Raw genomic sequence first — 12,598 nt, forward strand, 5'->3', positions numbered from 1 at the left:
ATGAATTAGGGTGGAGAGGAGGAGGGGGGGATTGAGGGTGGGAGGAAGGAGGGGGAGGGGGGATGAAGGAGGGTAGATTGGAGAGGGAGGGGGATGAAGGAGGTGGATTGGAGAGGAGAGGAGAGGGGGATGAATGCGGGTGGAGAGGAGGAGGAGAGAGAGAGGGGGATGAAGGGGGTGGATTGAGAGGAGAGGGGGATGAAGGAGGGTGGGATTGGAGGAGAGGAAAAGGAGAGAGGGGATGAAGGAGGGTGGATTGGAGAGGGAGGAGGGAGGGGGATGAATGAGGGTGGAGAGAGAGGAGAGGGGGATGAAGGAGGGTGGATTGGAGAGGAGAGAAAGGAGAGGGGATGAAGGGGTGGAGTGGAGAGGAGAGGAGAGGGGGATGAATGAGGGTGGATTGGAGAGGAGAGGAGGGGGATGAATGAGGGTGGAGAGGAGAGGAGAGGGTGAAGGAGGGTATTTGGAGAGGAGAGGAAAGGAGAGGGGGATGAAGGAGGGTGGAGAGGAGACGGGGGGTGGAAGAGGGAAAGAAAATTAGATCATTTTATCTTGAAAGACCTGAGATTAGTCGATGATACACTGGAGGAGAGGAGACGAATAGGAACACACTGAGGAGGGTGTTTGTGTACACACATGTTTCTGAGAAGAGTGTGTGTGTACATGTCTGTGTGTGTGTGTACATGTGAGATGTGTGTGCAAGCGTTAATTATACTGTATGAGACAGTGAATGCATTAAACCAATTGCATTCACAGGMGAGCCTGCTGTCCTGAGAGGGATATAATGATGATGCTTGGGTTAAATTACCATTTTTTAAATGACAGGACACATAGGGTGACTCCTTCCCCAGCTTCTCTCCCTCTACACAATAACACTTAAGCTCCATTTAAAGTTTTCTACTCCACTGCTCTGTTGTGGCATAAATGACAGATGCCCAGCAGTGACTTCAGCAGCATGGTTCAGGCTATGAATGAGTGTTAAAACAGGGAGGGAAACATTTTTACATTTGATATTTTAGTGATTTATCAGACGCTCTTATTCAGGGTGACTTACAGTAAGCATTGAGTGCATACATTTTGGAAAGAAAAAGACTGGAGACCTCTCCCTCCTTTCAGAGAGTTTGAAAAGTGGAGAGAGAGACAGAMAGAGAGGTCATGAGTGAGTGTAAAAACAGGGAGGGAAACGGAGGTAAAGAAAGAAAGACTGGACACCTTCCCTCCTCTGAGAGTAAAAAAAAAGTGGAGAAAGGGAGGGAGAGGGAGAGAGAGAGAAGGGGACTAGTTGTATTGGGGAGAAGTGTTGCTTCTCAACACCAGGAGTAGGTTAGTCTCCTGGAGGGTGTCACACTTTCCGATATGTTTCTGTTTTAAACCTCTGGACTACATTTACCCTTTTGGCAAAATGTGACTTGTTTTTATTCCGGGGTGAGTGAAACTGAAGTTTAAGTGTGATGTGGTTTTCTTTAAGTATGTAACATTTTTTTTCTTTTATACCAATTGTTTTATGAAATAATTCACAAGTCATTCTCTCTTCCTCTCTAGAGTCCGTTTGTTCACATTGCCAGTCTTGGTGCTGTACTTCTCTGCAAGTTCATGTCTCTGTTTGGAGGAATCTATGAGGTAAACTACACCTGTACACACACATGTTACCACATTGTTACCAATATGTTCTTAATAAGCTTTCAACACTATACATGCCTCTGTCAGTATTTCACTTCCATACCCTAACCTCACAACTAAACCACAGTACATCTTATCACTATCACTATATCTATTTATCATCTATTGTAGCCACTGTTCGTGCAGTCAAACCAACTCCACTGTAGTTGAGATGCTTAAATCCATAAATCACTGAACAGACTTCTCTCTCCCTAATGACAGAACTGTACTGTAGGTTAGGTGTGTGTGTGTGTGTGTGTGTGTGTGTGTGTGAGTCTGTCGGTGTGTGTGTGTGTGTGTCGTGTGTTAGTGTGTGTGTGTGGAAGGGCGGGGTTCCGGGGGGAATCTTTGGCCAAACCCCCAAGTCCCCTCAAGAGTTGACCACTCCTTTGCTGCATACTGTACGTCTGTCTGTCTGTCTGTCCGTCCGTCCGTCTGTCCGTCCATCTCCCCTTAATCTTTTCCTTCTCTCCCTCGGCTCCCTCTCGCCTCTCTCCTTCCCTCATCCTCCCTCTCTTCCTCCCTCCTCTCTGTGTTGTAGCTGTACTGTATATGAATATGCCGCATTTTATGGCTTTTGTTTGCGATTCCACATGAATTACTCTTCCATCCATGCATTTGTTCATTCAAATATTACCTACAAAGTAATCATGTTTAGGAATAAACACTTTAGCGCTCTTGCAAAGCTAAAGAAATATGAATGCTTGCTTACTTTATTTGTCCTGGTAGTTGGAGAAGGATTCTTCATATTTCCTTGTTGTGACAGGCAAACAGAGGTGTGTTGGAGAGCGCAATGTTTTAACTGTTCATGCCAACCTGTTGGTGTGAAATTGTATATTCCATAGTGAAATGCATTATCCCAATTTTCCCCTGTCACAACAGCTGTGACGGGTAGGTTGGGTTATACTTGCTGCTGTACATGCTAATTGCTATCAGTCATTACTGAGGCCTGCCCTAGGGGAGGTCAGTTGGCTGACTTATTGATTTAAATCCAGTTGATATTGCTCTTCGTCCTGTTGATTATTTTGTAAATAATGTAGTAGCCTACTTTTTGTGCTTATTTATTCCCCATTTTTGCACATAAAAGCCCTGATCTTGTGCAGAAAAATGTAGCATCATTGTCTGCCTCCTTCCACACTACTAGGCCTACATCCATCCTGACAACAGCCTACCTCGCAGGCTGTGTGTGTGTGTCTGTAAATGTAAACACACCTCTCCCTATGTGCTTACAGAATGAGTCGAGGAACATTGAGCTGTTGTCAGTTGCCTGTGCTGTGGGGGTGAGCTGTGTTTTCGCTGCCCCTATTGGAGGTGAGTGGCACCAACATAACACTTACTGACTGATACACTGGCTGGGTCGGAGATTGTAAGGTTTACTTCTTCCCCCCTGTTAGCAATTGATGTTACTCTTCAATAACACAGACCCCAAAGCAAATCAGGGGGAGAAAAATAGGTTTATTCAAAGAGGATGTTATGCTGAGAGGTAGATGTTCATTCTCCCCTGTCCTCATTGATTCTCTCCACAGAACAAAGGGACAGGATYTAGTTGTATAACCCAGCCCTAGCCTGTGGTTGACCAATTAGAATTCCTTGCAATAAAACTGGGCCAATGGCCAAATAACAAGTATCCTARTTCAGGCTCAATGCCTAGACAAATTCATTCCATGTCTCTGACCCATTGATCAATAATTCCCTATTACAGAAAAAACACTATTTCCATAGTCCTCTCTTGACTTTTAGTCCTCTTGACCTTRAGTCCTCTTCGTTGTGTATTTATCTTGGAAATAGTCTTACACCCGTCACTCCCCTGATTGAGGCATAGTTACTAATAATCCTCCTGTGTGTTTCTGAGTAATATGTGTGTGTGTGTGTTTGTGTGTGCCTGTGTGTGTGATAGGTTTGCTGTTCAGTATTGAGGCAATGTCTACTTTCTTCACTGTGAGGAACTACTGGAGAGGGTTCTTCGCTGCTACCGTCACTGCCTTCATGTACAGAGTCCTGGCCGTGTGGAACAGAGACGAGGGTAAGACATGTTTACATGTGTACCCAGCAAACTGGGAGCATTCCCAGAACATTAACTTATGTTATAGTTAGGGTTTTATCGAACATTCCAATAATGTTTTTGATAACCAAATGTTTTTTATTAGGTGTTTAAAATGTATTATACTTGGAATGTTCTCCTAACGTTCACTAAAATGTTGTGCACTACATCTGTAACAACCACTGCAGAACATTCCCCCAACATTCTCATTAGGTTTCCAGGTAATGTAATAACACAATGTACAAGTACTTTTAAAACATACTGCCACAACAAAATATGAGAGCAATAGAAATGGCTTTGAGAATATATTACGTGAACATTCTGCTAATGTTGATGAAGATGTTATCAAAAACATGCATAACAACAAGCAGGGAATATTCCCACTATGCTTTCATGAAGTTTCAGTGTGACAAAGTTTCAGTGTGTCACAGTGTGACATTATGACATGATTATTCCAATAATGTTCCCTAAACCTTCTTCAGCAATCATGTCTGCATTCAATTATATTAGTTCTGAGAAATCATCACTGGAATATTTCACTAACATTAATGGATATCCGAGACACCTATCCAGGCATAGGATCTTAATTTGACCAGTTTCTCACAGCAGGAAAATAATCTTGCAGCAACAGGAAATGTGAATTAATAAGTGGATTATAATTAATGGACATTTTTGTATGGGTTGATACATTTTTCATTAGGGAAAATCAAGTCTGACCTTTTAAATAAGAAACTTTAGAATAATTTTTAAACCTACAATATTCTTTCCAAAATATTCAGTTAATGTTGAGGGAGACCTTACTACTAACACCTTATAACAACAAACAAAGAAACATTCCTGAAATATTCAGTTAATGATTGAGGGAGACCTTACTACTAACACCTATCAACAACAAACAGAAACATTCCTGAAATATTCAGTTAATGTTGAGGGAGACCTTACTAACTAACACCTATGACAACAAACAAGAAATAATTCCTGAAATATTCAGGTTAATGTTGAGGGAGACCTTAACTACTAACACCTATGCAACAAACAAGCACATTCCTGAATATTCGTTAATGTTGAGGAGACCTTACTACTAACACCTGTAACAACAAAACATAAATATTCCTTGAAATATTCAGTTAATTGTTGAGGGAGACTTACTACTAACACCTTGACACAAACAAAGAAAACATTCCTGAAATATCGTTAATGTTGAGGGAGACCTTACTTACTAACACCTGTGTACCAAACAAACAATAAAATATTCCTGAAATATTCAGTTAATGTTGATGAGGAGCCTTACTACTACACCTTATGACCAACAAACAAGAAACATTCCTGAATTATTCTAGTATGTTTGAAGAGACCTTACTACTAACACCTGTAACAACAAACAAGAAATATTCCTGAAATATTCAGTTAATGTTGAGGGAGACCTTACTACTAACACCTATAACAACAAACTTCTTGCAAGACTCTTGTAAAATGATTCTGTAAGGTTATGACATGATGATCCAGAATTGTTCTAAAAACAAACTTCAACGATAATGGAAGTATTTCTCAAAGCATTGCTACAATGTTCTGCAGTGCATTCGTAAAGTATTCAGACCCCTTGACTTTTTACACATTTTATTACGTCATCAATCTACTGTACACACAAATAATGTGTACATTAAAACCCTATTTTTAGAAATTTTTGCAAATGTACTACAAATAAAAAACTTAAATATTACATTTACATAAGTATTCAGACCCTTTACTCAGTAGTTTGGCAGTGATTACTGCCTTAAGTCTTCTTGGGTATGACGCTACAAGCTTGGAACACCTGTATTTGGGAAGTCGCTGCACAGCTATTTTCGATCGGTTTCAAGTCTGGGCTCTGGCTTGGCCACTCAAGGACATTCAGAGACTTGTCCCAAAGCCAGTCCTGCGTTGTCTTGGCTGTGTGCTTAGGGTCTTTGTCCTGTTGGAAGGTGAACCTTCACCCCAGTCTGAGGTCCTGAGTGCTCTGGAGCAGGTTTTCATCAACGATCTCGCTGTACTTTGCTCTGTTCATCTTTCCCTCGATCCTGACTAGTCTCCCAGTTCTTGCCGCTGAAAAACATCCCCACAGCATGATGCTGCCACCACCATTCTTCACTGTCGGGATGGTGCCAGGTTTCCTCCAGAAGTGACACTTGGAATTCAGGCCAAAGAGTTGAATCTTGGTTTCATCAGACCAGAGAATCTTGTTTCTCAAGGTCTGAGAGTCTTTAGGTGACTTTTGGCAAGCAAAGGAGTGGCTTCCGTCTGGCCACTACCATATAGGCCTGATTGGTTGAGTGCTGCAGAGATGGTGGTCATTTTGGAAGGTTCTCCCATCTCCGCAGAGGAACTCTAGAGCCCTGTCATAGTGACTGTAGTAACCTGGTATATTTATGTTTACCAATAGATGGCAGTATTGACTCAAGACGGGGGTTTGCTTCCCGCTATCCGTAGCTATTATCTATGTCTGCCTATATAACTATGATTAAGAAAGCTTCAGGAGGTTTAAGCCAGGTGCATAAGATAATGTAAATCTAAGTTACAATTAAATACTAAACCGTATGTAAGTCTCATGAGTCGTAATTCTAAGAAGCCTTTAAGGATACTACAGTGACCATCGGGTTCTTGGTCACCTCCCTAACCAAGGCACATTATATTGATGTATAATGTTAAATTATTATATGAAGTTGCAAAACTTTTAAAGAAATGGCATTTCAATCTTCGTAAATCCTTCCATTTTATTAGGATATTATCCAAAGAATGTTAATCAAATCACATTTTATTTGTCACATGCGCCGAATAAAACATGTGTAGTCTTTACCGTGAAATGCTTACTTAATTAAGATCCCTTTCCCAACAATGCAGAGTTAAAAAGTAAGAACATTTGCAAATAAGAATGTTAAATATTAACACAATAAATAACAATAACTTGGCTATAAACAAGGAGTACCGGTACCGAGTGAATGTGCAAGGGTACGAGGTAGTTGACGTAATATGTACATGTAGGAAGGGGTAAAAGTGACTAGGCAATCAGGATAGATAGTAAACAAGGCAACAATAAACATGTCTTCCCCCATGAATGATGCCNTAGGAGAGCTATCCTATCTACTTCTCTACAATTCTCACCACAGTTGATCACTACCCAACTGACAGTTCCATTCCCCCCAAGATAAGGGAAACCTGGAGGGGTACTGTGAAATATCATCTATTCATCATTTATTCAGGAGTATTTGACATATTTAATTATTCAGGAACATGAATTTATGAGCATTCATATACAGTAATTGGCTGTAACTGAGGGGGAACRTTGAGCTGGGTGATATGAACAAAATCCATATTGTGATAAATGTAACTATTTGCTTGATAACAGTAAATACAACGACAAACAAAAAAGTTTGCGTTTTTGGGGCAGGGCTTTAGACACGTTTTTTCCAGTGTCAAGTAGGACAACTGAGATGGTAGCCTATGGTTAAAAAAGTCATCTATTTCATCTAACATATCCAGGGAATGCATGATTGATATTTTGATGTGTAACATGATTTATTTTTGGCTATATAGCCATGTAGGCTAATTGATTKATCTATCAGTAAATATAGGTTAATGTCCTAAAAAAAACTTTCCAGTTTGATGTAGGCCATTTCTATTCACTGAAAATGGCGTGTTCTGCTCTTCGAGCGCATCAAAACCATACTACGGCCTACACTGATCAATGGTCATACAGTGCATTCGGAAACTATACAGACCCCTTGACCCCTTTCCAAATCATGTCCAGTCAATTGAATTTACCACAGGTGGACTCTTATCAAGTTGTAGAAACATCTCAAGGATGATCAAATGAAACAGGATGCACCTGACCTCAATTTCAAGTCTCCTAGCAAAGGGTCTGAGTACTTATTTAAATAAAGAATTTATGTTTTTATTTTTATACATTTGCAAAAATGTCTAAAAACATGTTTTTGCCTTATCATTATGGTCTATTGTGTGTAGATTGATGAGGATAATTTTTTATTTTATCAATTTTAAAATGTGGGAAAAGTCAAGGGGTCTGATTACTTTCCGAATGCACTGTATACTTGTACATCTCTCTCTCCTCGCATAATGGGGTGAGGGAGTGAGAGTTTCCCACAGCAGCCGACAGCGAAACGGGACAGGCAGATACTTTCATAGCAGGAATCAACACAATGTATAGGCTATTACTATTGACCAAATAAMGATTTTAGAACAATCTACAAGAACGTTGTGTAGCAAAGTCACTGAACATGCGGGTGTCAGTKATTTTCAGTTCATCGTCCCAGCTCTAGGCTTTGCTACCACTTGGTTCTGGTGGCTGGAGAAACTCTGCCTCTCTGTCCTACTGTAACTTCCACAAAATACAAGCTTATATAAACTGGCCTCTCTCTCTTTCTACACCCGTCTTTTTCTCCTTTTAATCTCTCCCTCTCCCTGTCCCTCCTCCCTCCCCACTCCTCCCTTCCCCCCCTTCTCTCGCCACAGTATTGCCAGTGGTCTTGGCGGGGCATTGTTTGTCTGCCTGAACAGACAGATAGTCCAGTTAATCAGGAACCAGAAGACCATCAAAAAGTTCCTCATGAAGAAGTAAGTCATCAACATCAGACAGTGGCCCCTACNCCCCCCCATTGGGCTAATTAGTGTAATATTGTATATGCAGGATCTCTATGGCAAGATGCATCATTCACCCAAGTTTCGTCAATATCGGGTCAGTAGTGTCTGAGATATAGGGTGGTTTAGCTAGACTCATATCCCTGAGCATGTGTGCCAAATGTCATCATTCTGAGTCAAATAGATCAAGAGATGTGCCCGTTATAGAACCACCATGAATGTTCTTGCATAAGTTGAGTCTTGACAATGTTTGCAACATGTGTACCAAATTTAGTTATAATACGAATATCCTTGACTGAAGTATATGCACAGGGCCGGCCCGCCCATTAGGCAGGATTATGGTGGCAGCTTGACGAAGATGGCATTTTCCGAGCTAAACTGACCAAGCAGAACCTCCAACAACACATAACACCTCACATATTTCTTCCCAAAAACAATGACAATTTCTCTCAACCAGTGGCATATGGGCTTTTTAGGTGAGCACTGATGCCATACTGTGATAAGCAGTGGCCACTTTGTCAAAGGCAAGGGCACAAAATATTTTGCTTGTCCATTCCCAGTGTGCCTCTCCAGGGTGCTGTTGGAGAGACTCATCGCTGCGGCGCTCCACCAACGTTCCGTCAAAAAATTATCAAACATAAATCATGTAACCTATGAAAGAGAAAAGAGTATGCAGCCTTTTATGTAGCCTACATGCAGGAGATAAAATGTATGACAATGTAATGAGACAGACACTTTTTACATCATACACGTTTCTTCCATCAAATAGCCTAACCTAAATGACGCAAATAGCCAAACCTAAATGGCGCCCAATCAAATAAAAAATGTGCTGACATGTTAAACACCATATCCTAAAAACAGTACAGGTCAAAGTAAAAAGGACAATATGGAATGACCATTCAGGGTTCTCACAACTGCAGTCCAGGAGTTTTACCCCATGGGCTAAATTGTCATGATCAGTGGTTTAAAGTTTGTATCCATCCCATTTTTGACGAGCTGATCATAGGAGAAAGAAAAAAGGCGTACTTCTGCATTTCCCGGGGGTGTAAAAATGGCAAATAGGCTGAGGATAACTCTTGATAAAAGTTGTGTAGCTGATATTCAGAGCTTAAATAGCCAAATTGATTAGTCACAGGAATCAGGACTAATAAAGACAATGCAACGGCCTGTTTTATAAACGTTAGTCCTACCACATAGATTCATAAAATCTATTGCGGCCGACACTGTAGGCTACACCCCAGTAAGCACAGACCGACGCCAATGTCTTGTTCTGGTACTTTCCGTACAGTCCGTCTTTTTTTGGTGTTTTCCAAACGATAGGTCTACCAGATGGATGGGCATTCATAAAATTCCATTGCGGGATGGAAGCTGCACCCCAGTAAGTATGGACTGACACCAATGTCTTTTGGGCGTCTTTTTTTGGTCCAGTCCAGACCAGCCTAGATTTCTGACATAGATTTTTGGTCCGGTGAAGGCCAAATTTGAACCAATCAAAATCGTTTATGTTTGGTTCAGATTTGGTCGGGTCTGGACCAGCCTTGATTTAGTTCAATAAATGACCTTATTTCAACTTTCATTACAAACTGAAAATATGTTTTTTCTAAATCCGGAAAGAACGCCTTTTCAACTTTCATTCAAAACTGAAAATGAACCTGATTTCAACAACCAGAAAATACATATTTTCAACGTCCGGAAAATACGTTTTTTTAATGTCCGGAAAATACGTATTTTTCAACGTCTGGAAATACGTATTTTCACCTTTCACAGATTCTAAAATGAACCTAACTTCAACTTCTGGAAAATACATATTTTAGATGTTTTTTCAATGTCAATTTGCTTACTAGGACTTTTCTAGTTTTGTGGGGTATAGGAGGAAGGAATTTTCTTCTCTCACCTAGTGCAGCAGAACGGCCAAAACTGGACCTGTATGTGTATTTATGTTACCGCCCCCGCTCCCAACCACAGCATGAAAAATGCTGAACGGGCCGCAATGATCTCTGTCGGGACCCGCAGTGATGCAGCCAGTCAAGGTGCTCTCAATGGTGCATCTGTATAACCTTTTGAGGATCTGAGGGGCCAAGCCAAATCTTTTCAACCTTATGAGGGGCACTGTTGTGTTTAGTCCTTGGTGATGTGGAAACTGAGGAACTTGAAGCCCTCGACCCATTCCACTACAGCCCCGTCAATGTGGATGGGGGCGTGCTCGCCCCATCTGTTTCCTGTAGTCCACAATCAGCTGCTTTGTCTTGCTGACTTTGAGGGAGAGGTTGTAGTAGTAGTACAGTAGTAGTAGTAGTACAGTGGGTAGTAGTAGTAGTACAGTAGTAGTAGTAGTACAGTAGTAGTAGTAGTAGTACAGTAGTAGTAGTAGTAGTATGTGTCTTAGAACATATGCGCATCTATGTACATCTCACCGCAATCTGCCAGGCAGTAATTTTACATGATTTCTGAAATGAAGTTTGTAGTGGGAAAAAAAATCCCAACAGTGGCCAGTGTATTAGGTACACGAAAATGGTTCGCTCCTACAGACGTGGCATGTAGGCAGACAGGCACCGACGCATTCAGTTACTGTTCGATTGAGCATTAAAATGGGCAAAACGAGTAACCTAAGCGACTTTCAGTGTGGTATGATCGTCGGTGCCAGGTCGGCCTCCTGGGCTTTTCAAGCCTGACAACCTATAGGGTTTATAGAGAATGGTGCGACAAACAAAAAACATACAGTCAGCGGCAGTCCTGGCGGCGAAAACAGATCGTTAATGAGAGGTCGAAGGAGAATGGCAAGAATTGTGCAAGCTAACAGGCGGGCTACAAACTGTCAAATAACAGCGCATTACCACAGTGGTGTGCAGAACGGCATCTCGGAACGCAAAACTCGTCGATCCTCGTCGACCACACCGGGCTCCACTCCTATCAGCTAAAAACAAGAAGGAGCGCCTCCAGTGGGCACGCCATCACCAACACAGGACAATTGAGGGGTGGAAAAACATTACCTGGTCCAAGAATCGCAGTTTCTGTTGTATCATGCTGATGTCAGAGTCAGGATTTGACCTAAGTAGCATGAGTACATGACCCCATCCTGCCTGGTGTCAACAGTACAGGCTGATGGTGGTGTACTGGTGTGGGGAATGTTTTCCTGGCACACGTTAGGTCCCTTGATACCAATTAAGCAACGTTTCCATGTCCTGAAGAATTCAGTTTGTTCTGGAGGCAAGGAGGTTCCGACCCGGTACTAGATGGGTGTACTTAATAAACTAGCCACTGAGTGTATAAAGAAGATTGGTAGAGTAAGAAATAATAGAGGATAATGTTTTTCTAGATTTAGTTATCCTCTCTTTTGCAAAGTCAAAGACCACAACCTGGAAGTCACAGTAAAGGTGTTAACAGCTTCATATTGGTGTCAGTCCCATCCCAGTGGCTCAGTGGATTTTTTCAAGGGTTAACACTCAAAATCTCCCAGGTCCGATCTCAACTTGAGTCGATCAACAAGATACAGAAAAACTATGTTTGTACAATAAATGTTTAATATATTGTCATGTGACTCCAGATTTCTACATGGTTTGTTGTACAACTAACTTTCTCAACAGTAAGATAACACTAACATATGAAAGAAACCTCCATGGACTTAAAAAAATGTAATTTATCATTCTGGGAACATAGAAAGAACATTGAGGGAATGTTTTGTGCACCCTGATGCAAACATTGTAAGTATGCCATCACATCTGGACATATTTTGTGTTTAGGGAACCTATCTCTCGTCATATCCCCACAAAGAAACGTGTAATATCTGAAAATTTAGCTAGCTAGACTTTCTTACCGGTTTGAAATCGGAGTAGATAGCCAGAGCGAATTTACTGGCTATGTCTATCAACAGTTGTCGCAGTGACATTCTATTGAAATGGATACTTGCATAGTGGAGTCTTTTGTTAAGACATGTAGCTAGCTAGCTAGCCAAACAATGAACCATAATCCCAACTCATGACGTTACTACCCTGCATTAATCTGCAGGTAGCTAACCAACCAGGATCAATGTTAGCTAGCTAATGGTTGCCCTTAGTTTGAAGATGTAATCCGGAGACAGGTGTTTTCTCCATCTCCTTAGCTATCATACTCTAATTCCACTGATTTCAAAACTCAGTCCTCCAGAAAGTGGAGAGCAACACTTATGCGTGTGTGTGTGTGTGTGTGTGTGTGTGTGTGTGTGTGTGTGTGTGTGTGTGTGTGTGTGTGTGTGTGTGTGTGTGTTGTGTGTGTGTGTGTGTGTGTGTT

General features: G+C 41.4%; 1 protein-coding gene across 1 annotated transcript in view; it reads left to right on the forward strand.

Annotated features, from left to right (window-relative positions):
- Window positions 1–12,598, forward strand: part of LOC139023576 (chloride channel protein 2-like) — a 90,201-nt gene that overhangs the window by 17,623 nt on the left and 59,980 nt on the right. Inside the window, exon 3 of the mRNA XM_070436980.1 lies at window positions 3,557–3,682. Within this exon, the coding sequence (XP_070293081.1) occupies window positions 3,557–3,682 (126 nt within the window). The remainder of the gene's footprint in view (window positions 1–3,556; window positions 3,683–12,598) is intronic.

Source organism: Salvelinus sp. IW2-2015, linkage group LG4p (genome assembly GCF_002910315.2).
Source record: "Salvelinus sp. IW2-2015 linkage group LG4p, ASM291031v2, whole genome shotgun sequence".
NCBI lineage: Eukaryota > Metazoa > Chordata > Actinopteri > Salmoniformes > Salmonidae > Salvelinus > Salvelinus sp. IW2-2015.